The 15,818-nt window shown below is 30.6% G+C and overlaps 1 protein-coding gene across 1 annotated transcript in view; it reads right to left on the bottom strand.

Annotated features, from left to right (window-relative positions):
* The window catches only part of LOC103572270 (Golgi phosphoprotein 3 homolog sauron), a 48,584-nt gene that overhangs the window by 13,805 nt on the left and 18,961 nt on the right, over positions 1–15,818 (bottom strand). The window contains exon 4 of the mRNA XM_014442933.2: positions 11,973–12,248. Within this exon, the coding sequence (XP_014298419.1) occupies positions 12,000–12,248 (249 nt within the window). The 3' untranslated portion in view covers positions 11,973–11,999. The remainder of the gene's footprint in view (positions 1–11,972; positions 12,249–15,818) is intronic.

Genomic DNA, 15,818 nt, shown 5'->3' with positions numbered 1-15,818 from the left:
TTAATGCTAGAAGCATTAGGGTGGCTTAGTATTAAACAACATGTAATATTTAATACGTGTATATTTGTATATAAAATGATCAATAATCTTGTTCCTGGATATTAAAAAGACTACGTTGTCTTTAGAAATAGTACACATAACTATAATACGCGCGGTGGAAACTTAATTGATGTAAAAAAAAAACCAAAACTAATACTGCTGAAAAAAGTATTATTTATAAAGGATTCAAATTATATAATGATCTCCCTGAAAATGTAAAGGATGAGAAAAGGCTAGGAAGCTTCAAAAGAGCACTCTGTGACTATGTAAAAAATAGTTTTGATTACAGATAATTGTTATAAAGTAGTATTTAAGCTGCGTAATATTTATTATAAAATGTAACTTGTGAAGAAAAACTAGCAATGCTAAAAATAAAGACATTATTATTATTATTATTATTATTATTATTATTATTATTATTATTATTAATTATTATTAATTGTTATTAATTGTTATTAATTATCATTCATTGTTATTAATTATGATTAATTGTTATTAATTATTATTAATTATTTTTAATTGTTATTAATTATTATTAATTATTATTATTATTATTATTATTATTATTATTATTATTATTATTATTATTAATTATTATTATTATTACTATTTTGAATATATTATCCTATTATTTTGAATATGATGATTATTACTGTTATTGTTATGATTTCTACGTACTATTACTATTATGCGATTGTACAATGTGAATGTAAGAATGCGCGACTGAGTGAAATTATTTTAAGTCCCGAGCGAACGAAATTAAAGAGAAATGAAAAAAACACGAATTTGTTTTCGAGTGAATCTCTTAAAAAAATTAAAAGATTGAAATAACATCGAAAGAATTGTATAAGAAGTCAAATTAAGCGAAATAATATATGAGAGATTAAAATTCTTTCAAGTCCCGAGCGATAAAATCAAAGGGAATTGGAAAAAGATAATTTTATCGAATGTAAATGTGAAATGAAATAAAAGGAATGCGCTTAAGACTTTAAGTAAATATCGCATACATGGAATTTGGACGGCCGAGCTAACTATTCGCGACGGCGTATGAAAAGAATAAAAGGAAAATGAGAGAATGAGCGATTACGGACTTAGAATAATTCTCCCCACACGATACTTTCGCGGACGGCGATAGATGGCGACGGAATGGATTCTTTTCACACTTGCGGCGGATAGGCCAGGTGATAAGAGCGATGGGAAAAGCTCGTGGGAACAACTCGTTCTCTGGATGTAAGAAAAAAAATGATAAAATAAAATAAAGTAAAATAATAATAATAATAATAATAATAATAATAATAAATTATCATTATAATAAATGATAATTATTAGTATGTAATAATTTATTATTATTATTATTATTATTATTATTATTATTATTATTATTATTTTATTATTACTAATTGTACTGTTATTATTTTTATCAGAATTACTTATTTACTCCGAAATTTTGAATTAACCGCAGTGTAGGTCACGTGGTCTCGCGAAGGCCAATCACGTCGTAGTGGTCTTGAGCGAGAGGTACAGCCGATATACTTTCTCTCTCTCGCACCTTCAGCGATATAGTGTTGTCCACACGCACTTACGCGATACTTTTACAACGATCTAGCAGATGAAAGTTCCATCAGAATGTTCCGTCTTTTTGGAATTATTTATCTTTAATTATTTATATTACTCTCCCAAAATCACAGAGTGCCTCAAGAACATTTTTTTTATTTGATTTTCATACCACTTTTCACTAGTCTGGCTAACATTAAGTGCCGACTAATTGATCTGGCTTTTTTACGTATGAATTCTCTACACATCTAAGTTAAATATGTATAAAAATCGAAGTGCCTCAAAAACATTTTTTGAATAAGAAAATTTTCCTTTTTCAGAAATTTAGGGGTGGCTGGGAGGCCGCTACCCTCCAGCCAGACCTCGACTATCTTCTTTCAGGGGCACAGACAAAATTTTGCTAAGTGCCTCAAGAACCCATGTAGGAACTTACAAGCTCTGACAACGGGGCTAAGCACGGACCAGGACTGGGTAACCCAGCTCTGGCTTCCCAATGTCGGCCCTAGCTTAGGTCCAGTCGTGGGCAACCTAGCGCTGGCTTTCCATCCTTGGCCCGAGATTAAACCAGAACTAGTAAGCCCAGCTCTGGCTTCCTAGTGTCGGCCCTAGCTAAGGCTCAGTCGTGGGCAACCTAGCGCTGGCTTTCCGCTGTTGGCCCCAAACGAGACCCAGTCATGGGTAACCCTGCTCTAGCTCTTCAATATTGGCCCAAGCTTGAACCAGAACTAGTTCACCGAGCTCTGGGTTTTCACGGTAGACCCTAGCTAGGACCCAGCTATGAATAACTTCTACCCATACAGGAAGCCCCCGAGTTGAACGACGGGGCCATGCCTGGGACATTATTGGGAAGCCCGTCTTGGCAAACCTATACTGTCCCATGCCTGGGCCATAACTGGGTAATTAGTATTGGCCATTCCAATGATTACCCAGGCTTGGGCCAAGACTGAATACCCTAGCTTTGGCCAACCCTAGAGTCACCCTAACATGGGCCAAGATTGAATAACCTAGCCTCGGCCGTTGGATGGTTACCTTAACATCGGCCAACACTAAATAACCTAGCCTTGGCCAAGCCGAGAGTCACCCTAACTTGGGAATTATGGTGGTAGAGTAAGATAATTAAGCTGGGTTCTTGATAAATAATCAATTAAATTTAATAAATTTTATTTTAAAAAATTATGTAATTATAATATAAATAATACGAAATGATTTTTTTCTTTCTTAATCGAAAATATAAATTAAATTGCTCTTTATATTTCATAAAACCGAGTGGTTGTAGTAAAATGAACAAGTAGAACATATAAAAGTTTCAATTGAACGTTAGTAGGTTCGTCCAGTAGCCAGCGTTCAAACCCAGCAATCAGAAGGACGGCAGTTCGCGCCCAGAGCCCAGCAGAATTTTCACCGAGTTTTTTTCACGTTATTTACTTCACTTAAATAGTTTAAACGTTAATGATCACAAACTCTAGTACTTTAATAATAATAAATTTTTTTTTTTAATTGAATTTATGTGTTTTTTCGATGCATGGGCCAAGTCTGGCAACCAAGCATGGGCCAGGTCTGGCAAACAAGCATGGGTCAGGGCTGGCAACCAGGCTTGGCACCCAGTTATCATTCCAGACTTCTACCAAGGCTGGAACAAGGCTGGCTTACAAGCTTGGTCCAGAGTTCAACATAGTTGCACCAAGCCTGAGCCAAGCCTGGGCCCGTCGTACTTTCCTATCTGGGAACCTACCCAAAAATGTTTACCAGCTCTCAGACTATAGGGCCGAAGAGGTGACGACTAGTTGCTCTTTTGGCAACCTGGGGAACCAGTTACCGGTAATGTAGATCGCGGATTATTTTGGGACAGTTTTATATCGCGTCGCGTAATTAATTATAAAGTTAAATTGTAACAAGGTAATAAAGAGGCTGTTATTTAATACTTGATTATTGTAAAGACTTGTAAGTTAACTAAAGGCTTGTTAATTAAATAAATTAATTTCATTATTATTTAATTCTTGTTTATTTCTTATTCTTTTATAAATAAAGACTGTCATTTATTTAAGTTTTTGTTGGAATACCCAGGAAACCGGCAAGTGCATCTGAGCCGGAAACTAGGCGCTACAATGAATTTTCAAAACCATTTATCTATTAGAAAAAATAGTTAAATCAATGAGCTGTATGGTGAAAATTAAAGGCAATTGAACGAGCTTTCAGATAAAACAAGATAAAAAAGCTATCTCTTTCCGTTGAAGAGTTACATCCAGTTAAATCAGTAAACAATTTTTTTTTTTTGAAAATTTTACAAAATTTCAATTAACCATAACTTCTCAACTTATTGGTTGAATTGGCTCATCTTCGAATTCATCCAAGGTAATCGTTCATAGAATAAGTATATTAAATTTCATCAAGATCGTCCTAAAATTGTGGACATTATTGTTGGAGAACGGCGCTTTATATATATATATATATATATATATATATATATATATATATATATATATATATATATATATATATATATATATATTTGCAAAAACAAAAAACAGTTCTGAAAATTTCAGAATCTTTTAAAATAAGTACAAGGTGTTATATAAAAAAAAATAAGCCAAAAACTTAATTTTGATCGTCATTTTTGACGAATTTCAAGAATTCAAAATTTGACAAATTTGTCATTTTTCAGAATTTTTTTTGGAAAATTTTTTTTATAGCCTCAATTATTCCTTTCGAAAAAAACTACGGATCGTTATTGTAACTATCATATTTTTCGAGAAATTGGAAGAATAATGTTGAAAAATTGCGAAATTTTGAATTTTGTATAACTTTTGAAGAAAAATTATCAAATTCTTTTCCTTTGGCAGAATTGCGTTATATGGTAATAGGAAACTTCTGACCGAAATTCGACCAAATCGGAAAGGGTCGATTCCAACCAATGGTCGATTTGACATGGAATGACCCATGGGTCATTTTTTTTACAGAGTACCTCTTACTAATCTCAAAATACCCTGAAATTTTGAAGAGGGTGTTTTTTTTTTTTCGAAGATATAAATTTTTGAATTTTGAAAAATTAAATTTTTTTTTTTACTAAACTTCGGGTGGTGTTAAGTTATATAACTATTTAACTTTGTTATTCTTAATAATAATAAATTAAATTCACGATATGATAATGAAAGAATAATTACAAAATTTTAATTGTTTTTTTCTTGTTCGTAGTAAATTTCAAAAATAAATCAGTAGAGAAGTAGCACGCGCTACCATCTATGTATGGGGCACTCCACGCCAAATAGGACGGTTTTAAACATTTAAATCTTTAATTTCTGTCATTTTTTAGTACTCATCAAAAAACTCATTCTCCTAAATTTTGAAATTTTTTAATCATTGGTTCGAAAGATATGGAATGTTCAAAAAAACCGCTCTTTTCATGGTTTTTTGCTTATAACTTTTTTAAAAATGGTTTAAATAAAAAAACCCAATGAATAATTTTTTGAATAAATTTTTCCGCATGATTTTCGAGCAAATAAAAAGCCTTTAATTGCGTGGGAAAAACTCGAAAATAATGTGGAAAAATTTTTCCAAAAAATTATTCGTATATATTTTTTCTAAAAGAACATGGAAAAACGAAACTCTTTTATTCATTGAGTTTTTTTATTTAATCCATTTTACAAAATTATTTTTTTTAAAAACTTTAGGAACTTTAAAAAACCAACGCCCAATCATTTTTAACACGTTTCCGCCCCTGCATTCCGTGATTTTACTGATCTCTCGTTCATTAAATTAAAAAAAAAAATTGTTAAAAATTTTTTTTTTTAATTTTTTTCTTTTTTGAAAATTTAAGCACTATCTGCAATAAAAATGTGTACAAAGCTCAGTGAAAAATATGTTTTCTCATTTTGTTAAAGATTACAAGCTTTTCAGAGCAAAACACGCGATCCTTTAATTATTTCAAAAATTTGATCAAGTGAATCAATGAAACGGGTGGTTGGATTAATCTGGCTCTTTGTAGGGTTTTTGTGGACATATTGAACTGTAAAATGCACACTCAACATTATCGGTTTCCAAAATATTTTCGTTTCAGCGCTTGATTTTCCAAAAAACCACCGAAAGCCCTTTTTTTGTTGCATTTTTAAATTCATATAACGATAGGGAAAAATTTTTTTTTCGAATAAGCAATGGCTAATCGTTGAAGGCAATTTATTCAAGTATTTGAAACCCACCATTAACTTACTGTGCGATGATTGGTTTCTGAGATATCGGTAATCAAAGAGAAAAGGATCCTTTTCCATTTGAAGACCGATATCTCGGCGAGAAGTGGATGTTCCAAGGTCCATAAAAAACGAAATTAAAGCTGAATAATGAAAGTATCCGATCCTCATACTGGTAAAGCGAAAAAAAATTTTCCCACGCCCGTAGACCAAAAAAAGAAAAATTTTTTTGATTTGAAAATTTTTTTGTCGCTAGTTTTTCTAAGATTACTCAAAAACCGCTGACGAGACAAAATTTTAAAGTTCTAATCCACAAAGTAGACACTTGGAGCTACAATTTCCTTTTTTTTTTAAATTCTTGTACGACCATTTTTCTCGAAGTTACGGCCTGTTGAAAATCGCCCAAAAATTGGGAATTTTTTTTTATCCTTTAATTTTTTCCAGTAGTATATATATATATATATATATATATATATATATATATATATATATATATATATATATATATATATATATATATATATATATATATATATGTTCAGTCACGAGCTTGATTAATTTAAATCAGCTTCGTGCATTTCTGTTAAGTCCGAGAGCTGCCGAACTCACTACTGACTGCAAGTCAGAATAATGCCGGGTCACTCGCTCGCTCGGCCCGAGACACACAATTTCTTACTCATGGCCGTGTCAAGACGACATGAGAACCCGCTACAAGCCGGCCAATCAAATAATTCGTCTTATATTGGCCAGCCAATGAGAAACTCCGCTATCAACTACTTCCCGTTGGCGCGCTTTTAAGCCATTGGGAAAATTCGTCTTATGCAGCAAGGCTGCCACGTCAACACCAAGCTTTCTAGGCATCTCAACGCCGCTTCCATAATTAATATCCCTATCAGGGATTCCCTAATAGCAAAGTTTGCTTGAGCAAAAGTTTACTGTACGAAATTTTCGTTGAATTTTTCGTAAAATTTCCGTCAACTTCGGACTTTTCCATTTTTTACGACAATTTGTATGCAACTTGCCATTGAATTTGAAATAAATTTACTGCCCGAATTAGAATGCAAATTTACTTCAAAAGTTGACTAGAAAAAAAGTTGTCTTAAATTTTCAGGCAAAGTTTACGTCAATTTATCGTTAATTTAACTTCAAAAATTGTAAAGTATATTTTTACCCTTAAATTATAGACAACTTTGTGTATAAATTTGCTTACCTTCTGAAATGGTATGAATAAACATTATCGATTATTTTTTTTTCGTAAAAGCTTACCTTTAAATTGAAGAAAAATTGACCGCAAATTTTTATTTTCAACTTTTGCTGTGAAATCGACGGCAAATTCGGGCAGTAGATTTCACATAATTTCAAAATCAAATTACCCGAAATTTCAAGCTTAAGCGGCTATTAGGGATTCTACAACGTGCTTTGTATCGTGCAACCTCGTGCTTTAAAACCACTTTAATTCCGGTAATTATCTTTTGTGATAAAACACTAATAATATTACGCTAAATTCTCTCAATAGAGTAAGATCACGTCAAGTAGACCCCTCATTTTTTACTAGATCATGAAAATTAAATCTATGTGATTTTTTCTTGAGTAGTCACGATGAAAAATCAATCCCTGAAACGATTTTTTAAAATTTTTATTTTTACAACAAATTTTTTTACAATGATAATTTATTTCTTAATAAATTAAAAAAATAGATTTTAAATCAACCGTTAAAGATAAATTGATGAAATTTTCAGGGTTTATTGTTAAATATCTATATTTTATTAAAATATTAGTAGCTTAAAATTATTTGTTTATCATCCAATTGTTAATTAACTTTTAAGTAAACAAATGAAAATTTCATTAACTTCTTGGTAAAAAAATTAAATTTTTTTTCATTGATTATATGCATTATTTATTAAAGTTTAAGATCCCGAAAGAAAATTTCACTGCTCGTGATTAGTTTGAATAATATGAATTTATTTATCACCGCGCGCCAGGTGCTCTCAATGCAGCGCGCGGCCGAGCGTCTCAGGCTATATTTCAGCTTCGATCAGTAATAATTAAAAATAACAATTATAAATATTACTATTAAACAAATTTAATTCCTTTGAACAATATCATGAAAGACACAATAAAATAGTTTTTAATTGTGGAAATTAGACAGAAAAAATTAATAATTACGTATTAATTTTTACAATTAAAAACTACTTTATTTTTTTTTAAAAACATTGTTAATGAAAAATGTTCATCAACTCCTGGTTCAGTCTCGTCAACATTACAATTTTTATTTATAGGTTTCCCGTAAGGATTTTCAGTTTTACCAGGTTTACGGCCCAGATAAATTGCCCTCTCACAAGAATTGCACATGTAATATCCGAAAAAATCTTTAAAATCACTAGCTCGATTAGCAGTTATTAAAACTAAATTTTTAATGACATATTTATGATTTTTTTTATTTAATGGATTACAACTTTTATTGACTCGGCCCATTTTAAATCACTAACAATATTAATAATATAGATAAAAATTATAATATCAACAAATAAAATAACTAAACACAAATTTACAAAACGTCAGCTCTTGTTTTTGATATTATACCCATCTTATGTGCGTATGAACATCATCATTTAACAAAAAAACTGAAATGACTAGTAAAACTCATTTGTTATTTACGTGGATACGCAAATAACAAATGAAGATATAGTAACCCAGCGGTTTTTTTTATCTAAAGATGGAGTACTTTCTAGTAAATTTAAAAATGATTGCTTACTAAATTACAAAGAAAAAATAAATATAGATTACACGGTTTTGTAAAAATTAATACTTACTTATTAATTTTTTCTGTCTAATTTCCACAATGAAAAACTATTTTATTGTGACATTCATGATATTGTTCAAAGGAATTAAATTTGTTTAATAATAATATTTATAATTGTTATTTTTAATTATTACTGACCGAAGCTGAAATATAGCCTGAGACGCTCGGCCGCGCGCTGCATTGAGAGCGCCTGGCGCGCGGTGATAAATGAATTCATATTATTCGAACTAATCACGAGCAGTGAAATTTTCTTTCAGGATCTTAAACTTTAATAAATAATGCATATAACCAATGAAAAAAAACTTAATTTTTTTACCGAGAAGTTAATGAAATTTTCATTTGTTTATATATATATATATATATATATATATATATATATATATATATATATATATATATATACATATTGTTTATAAGAATAAAATACCTATAAAAATTCAATCAAAGGAAAAAGTGATGATGTCATTGTAGAAAATTTTCTGTCAATTCCATTACTAGTTTTTAAGAGCTTATGATTTGTCAGGAGAACCTATTGCAAAGATAAACTGTACTTGCTACAAACTAGTTAATTATATTATCTTATCAATTAAAAGCTTGACATTAAAATGGAAATAACTAGAAAACAATGCGGAATTTGAAAAAACTTGATTGAAAATAATTTGTAGGAAGTAGAATTGTCTACAAAAAAGGTCCCATAACATTTTATGATAGGTCTGATAGTTTCGCCGGAAAAGTAAAAAATTTCAAAACTTAATATAAATTTGATTTAAAGCTCAAATAACTTTTAAACAACTGGATTCGTCAAAAAATGATAAGAGACTTTTTTTGTAGAGCATTTCATTTCCTATAAAAATAAATTTGCAGATTCTTCCTACAGCGCGTCGTTAGCTAGTTACAAAAGTCAAAAGACTCACGAAAAATTTTTCCCATGTTATTTTTATGGAAAATAGAAAAGTGCGATGCGGAACCTCTTAATGTTAATATTAAGTACTCAAATTTTCACCGGCGTATTTTTTTTTTATCTGAATGGCACTTTTAAACTTGTTTCCAAGAAGAAAAAGAATTTTTTTTTTTTAAACACCCTAATATATATTTCTTATTGGATTTGATATGTAACAAACATAAAAATCAAGTGCCTATGCAGCTAGATTACTTATTAAAATTACGACCTCAGTCATTAAATGTTAATTAAGATATGATCACGACCATAAATTTTTGTAACTTATGGTAAGAAAGCGCGTCTTTAATGGATTAAAAATGACACTACAAAGAATAAATATCGCGAAGAATGTCCACATTGTTCGTGATAAATTTACACTTTTCACACACATATAGATTACGGTGGCCCAAAAAAACCAATTATTTTTTTTTCGAGTTTCTTATGAAAATTTGTTGGCTTACGCTGTTTTAAGAAGCCTATCCAAAAATCAGCTCGATAAAAAATTTTGAAGAGGTCACTCACGAATTTTGAAAAAAACAAAAATTATCGAAATTCGGATTTTTTCCTACTAAATTTTTTCTTTTTCGTGGCAGCAATAGTTTATATTTGTAAAATCATGTCTATGTTGAAAATTTCAGCCCAAAATTTAAATACTTAAACAGCGCTCAAGAATTTTGAATATCAACTGATAATGTGCAACTAATAGTTTGAATTAGTTTTCGTATTTTTTTATAACTCAATTATTGTCATTTCACCAAAAAATAACTTTTGCATAACCTAAAATATACAGGACAGTCTAAAACAACAAAATTTGGTAAGTTTTGAATAAGCGAGAAAACCTAAAAAAATTGAATTAAAAAAAAAAAAGTATGTAAATAACTTATTATTTCTATTTCTCGGGTTATATTTTTATTCGTTGTGATGCAAATTGATTGCGAAAAAATCGAAAAGCTTTATTATTAGTATTCAAGGGTCGCTCGAAAACGTTCAAAAGACAGCACTCAGAAACATTCTAAATTCTTGAGCAAGGTTTAAATATTTAAATTTTGGTCGTAAATTTTCAGTGAAGTCATGATTTCACAAATATAAACTATTGTTGCCACGAGAAAGAAAAAAATTTGAAATAAAAAAATCAAATTTCGATCATTTTTAATATTTTAAACATTCGTGAACGCCCTCTTGAAAATTTTTTATGGAGCTGATTTTTGGAGAGGCTTCTTAAAGCATCGTAAACCAACAAATTTTCATAAGATACTCGAAAAAAAAAGTCGGTTTTTCTGGGCCACCCTAATATAGGTATACCATTTATTAGTCATTAAACGATCCAACAGAAAATCCAATGGACAGCCGTCTCAAGTTAAGACAACGGAAAGTCCTAGACTACAGAAAATTATCTTAGTGTATTTAATTATAATGCACAATTCACTATATGAAACTAACTTGAAACTCTAGTTATTTTTGCTGAGTATCCTATATATATTAATGGGTGATTGTTAAATTGTATATATATAGAAATCTACTTCCATTTCGGACGCCGAATGGCCTTTTTTTATTATCTTTGTATTATTGATCCCCAAGAACCCTACTGAAAATCACTATCTAAATCCGTCGAGTTGAATTGTAATTAACCCTTTAATGTTCTGGAAGCGCAAAGAATCTCGGTGTGAGCTGTTAGGGGAGAGAGCCAATCATAGTCCGTTATGCGGTTGTGAGAGAAGGTTTAGTTATAGTAGTGTGTCCATGCGTCCCTTTCTACTATTTTTTTAGCTCCCTCTCTAGGAAAAAGACTATAGCTCTCTCACTTAAAGATAAAGACCTATGACTCAAATTTAGAGTGGGGATTCAAGGCCGAACATTAAAGGGTTAAACAAAATAATAAAACAGATTTTTCACGAAAAATTGAGCTGCCATTTTTATTTTTACTATTGTTATTATTACAAAAGTAAATCTTTTTTTCTCTTTTCCTCCCCATCAATTACTGGCAGCGGCACTAACGTAAAACAGTAGGATTGAAAAAAAAAGAGCGATATCTACAACCAAAATGCGGGATGTTTAAAACAAATTTGAATAAAAAAAAAATTAAACTGGAATCAAGAAATAAAAAAATCAAATTAATATTTTAAAAGTATAATCAAAATTCATAATAAAAAAAAAAAAAAATAAAAGTAATGATTAAAAATAAAATGAGCGATTGAGGTGTGCAATTTTGGATTTTCCAACATTTTTTTTTTTTTTAATAATCTTATGTATCAGGAATAATTCAGAAATTAATTGTATATTAATACAATTTAATATTACTTTAGATTAACTAAAAAATTAAATTTATTGTAGTATCCTATTTTACCAATAAAAGTCATTCTTTCTTACCATTTGATGCAAAAACTATTGTAATAGTAAAGTATTAATGTACTATTTTATTACCCCATGAAATTAACCTCATATTTTTAATTCCTACCTCATATTTTAAGTTCAGAGGATAGTGTTACTTTGTAAATGCTGCGAATACAGCCCATAAAACTTGATTTGCATTGGACTTAGAGGCTTCTGCTTCAAAATCGAGTTCTAATAATGTTCTTACTCGACGCATGGCCACTTCATAGTCATCATCTGATAAAGGTGCGAATGCATTTTCTAACACATCAGCTGCATGGGCTAGAAAAACGAGTGCCAGAGTTCTTCTATCCATACGACTAGCATCATTTACCCAGCGACATAGAACAGCTTCCTGTATCTAAAAATATGAAATAAAATAAGTTATTTATAGTACTAGTATGGTAATATGTAGAATGGAAAAATAAAAAAAATTTATCCGACTATACCTGAAATAGAAAGGTATATTGTATGTCTTATATTAATAAATTAGAATATTTGATTTTTAAGAAACTTCGTAAAGAAATTTACCTATTGTATTTTTAGTTCTAGTACAAAAATTAATTTCCAAATTGATTTTACAATATCTTTTAGATAATAATCAATGAGTGTTAATTTTTGTAAGCCTCAAGCGCGAACGTAGTGTGTGTGCCTTTACGATCAAAATTATTTTTTCGACCAATTCACATACATTAAAGTATCTCTGCATTTTTTTTTATTACATTGAAATGGATTAAATTGTATAGTAAGATAAAGACAATTTGTTAATATATAACGTCGACTCACAAAGAAGGTATCCCAAGTGTCACTCTCCGATTTCGATAAGACTGAGATGTTATTCCTCGTAGAAATCTAAGGGACACGTGTTTTTTTTAGCTGCGGAAAAACATATCTAGGGGGTCAAACCACTTCTCAAAGTTTAGGCTCCAAAGGGGTGGTTTTCAAGTTTCGCATACTTGCCGTATGAATAATCAAATGGGACCAACAGTATCATGTTTGCGGTAAAAAATAATAAAAAGTGCTATTGGTATTATAATGAAAAAATAAATAGAACAAAAGTTATAAGGGTTAAAATTCACAAAACTTTTATTTAAAAAAAAAATCGAATGGATTTTAACAAAACAAACGGTGATCAAAAGAGGAAGAGAAAAGTAGAAGATACGTCTCTTTGAGTTTTTCCGGAAAATCTAGTTTAGGAGATGAACAAACCCTAAGTCCATCTGGATTAACCAACAAGAAAATATCAATATTTTTATTAGCGTTGGTGTTAATTCATCAACCAGTGAAAAATGAATTATACATGGCCATGCATGACCGTATATAGCACATATATGAAGCATGTATGGCCACACATGAGCACACAAACTTGTTTAATACAGTCATGCATGGCCATATACAGTCATACAAAACCATGTATGGCCATACATGGCCTTGTATGGTTCATATATGGCCATTTACGACGGTATTAAAAAATTTGGTATGTCATACCCATGTATGGCCATGTATGATTAATTTTTCACTGGTATATATATCAGAATTCGAGCAGACTATTACAATTACTTATAAACAGGATGTTGTAGTGTTAAAAAAATAGGAAATTTTTTTTGATATCACTAACAGCATATTGATGATTATATTTTGCTTTTTCGAAAGTGATTATATTCTTTGAACCTTACGTAGCACAACTAAACTTTGTTGTAACTGTCGGTCGCATAGCCTAGTCGTTAAAGCGTCGGTCTCTCGTACGGAAGATCCCGGGTTCGAATCCTACCGAAGCGGGTGTGGTCATTAATAAGTAGCGTTTTTTCTCTGAATTAAAAATTTCCATTTCGATTAGGAATTCAATTATTCACATATCTGATAATCTCTGCATCGCCAAAATAATTAAAAAAAAAAAAGATTTTTAATTTTTTTTTTTATTTAGTTAAAATTTCTATACATAGTCATATCAAGTCATATATGACCGTATCAAGCTATGTATAGCCATACATGGGCATGCATGGAGCATTCATAAATGGCCATGTATAATTCATTTTTCACGGGTAGGCATGTAATTAAACAGATAAGATAGACCCAAAAACTAAAAAAATAACATTTTATGTTATTTTTTCCGGATAAATAATAATATAATGTACTAAAATGTATCTATGTGTAAAATCATACCAACTCTTCCTCTTTATGGTTTTTCCGATCACCACATAACGTCATCTAACTCGTTTTTTAGTTTGAATCATATTATCAACAAAAAAATTGAAAAAACGCAATTTTCAATATTTTTCTCGGATATTTCATATTTTATTGTTTCTGACATGAGACAAAACTTATTTCAATCTTGATTTTGATCCCTGACATTGATTTCTGCCTCAATCCACTGATTTTATTGAACATAATTCCAAATTAATGTAACACGGTAAATTTAATGAGCACATATAATTAATTAATTTGAATTTGAATTTCGTTCCCGCCAATAACCGGCCAACGACCTCATAAGTTGCGAGTTAGTATTGCGACTAGTCACCGGGTGTCGCATGGATCACTAAGGCCCGTCCGTTCGTCATTTCCTTAGTCTAAGAAAGTGGGAATAGGTTTCCGGAGAAGTGGACGAAAAGTGATACGGTATAATGGACTGCGGAACGAAAAATAGAGAGTGTTGTCCAGACGGCGAGAAATACCGGACGCAATTAGCCATCACCAGGTTATCAATTCAAAAGAAAATTTTCCTGAGTGACGAGAGAGAGAGATTGCGAGGAGAGTAGACCAGCGGAAAAATTGAGGAGTGAACGAAACCACCAGATACGTTCCTCATCGTAATTGTTGGAGTTTTCTCGAGGTAAAAATTATAATTAATTAAGACCTCTAACGTAAATATTAGAGGGCCGAATTAATTACAATTAATTTACTTAATATCTTTCTGCTGGTTGCGTGAGATAGAATGGTAGCTCAAGGACCGTCGGCTAGTTTAACCACGCGTCTCGTGTTCTCGAAATTTCCGTAAATTCTTTGCCGTGTACTCGCCATTATGTCTGAACTCTAAAATTATTCTATTCGAGGCCTCTCGGCTGGAATAAAATAATTTTCCGCGTAAATTACTCAATAAATAAATTCAATTAAATTCAATCAATTACAAAAGTATCTCAGGCCTGTCGGCCGCTCTAGACAAAAATTGTCCGCGTTGTAAAATCGTAATTTCAGGCCTTGCGACGCCAATTCACCGGCCGAATGTTCTAGTCAATTTTAAGCGTAACTCCAGTCGTAAATTTAGTCATAAAATACTTTTAAAATAATGTTAAATAATTCTAATTAAAATTATAAAATCGAAAATCAGAGTTTTAAGACGCTAGAAAATTTACGGTAAAATTATGTCGAGTAAAAGTTAAGAACGGATTATTTTGTCAGTAAATTGAGTTGAATATTGAAGTACGTAGTAAGGATATTTATCAGAAAAATGAGTAAATTAACTATATAAATTTTGGAAGCAAATGTTAAGGAAAATTTATCAGTGAAAAATTAATTAATTAATAATTGAATCAACACCAAAATTAATTAATTAATGAATATAAGGTGAATTAAATAAATCAGTGGAAATAAATTAGAATTAAATAATTGTGAAATTTGTATACTGGAAATTTTATTAGTGAAATTTTTATATTGGAAATATAGAGTCTATTAATTGAGTATAAGAAAGTGATGTCATGAAATTAAATAAAGTAAAGTAGAGTCAATTAGAGTAAGGGAAAACTGTGTCTGTGATTTAGGTCCGGTGGACAGGTTAAGTTCTTTTAAATAATTATACATCCAGTGGATGGGTTTTAAATTAAAATTAAGGTTTACCGTCCAGGGGACGAGTTATTAAAATAGGTTAAGGTTAATGTCCAGGGGACAATAATAAGGTTTACCGTCCAGGGGACGAGGTATATTGTGGGTGTGTGGG

This window comes from Microplitis demolitor, chromosome 2, assembly GCF_026212275.2.
Source record: "Microplitis demolitor isolate Queensland-Clemson2020A chromosome 2, iyMicDemo2.1a, whole genome shotgun sequence".
NCBI lineage: Eukaryota > Metazoa > Arthropoda > Insecta > Hymenoptera > Braconidae > Microplitis > Microplitis demolitor.
Note: the sequence above shows the minus strand (reverse complement) of the source record. Positions and strands in the feature narration are given on the sequence as shown.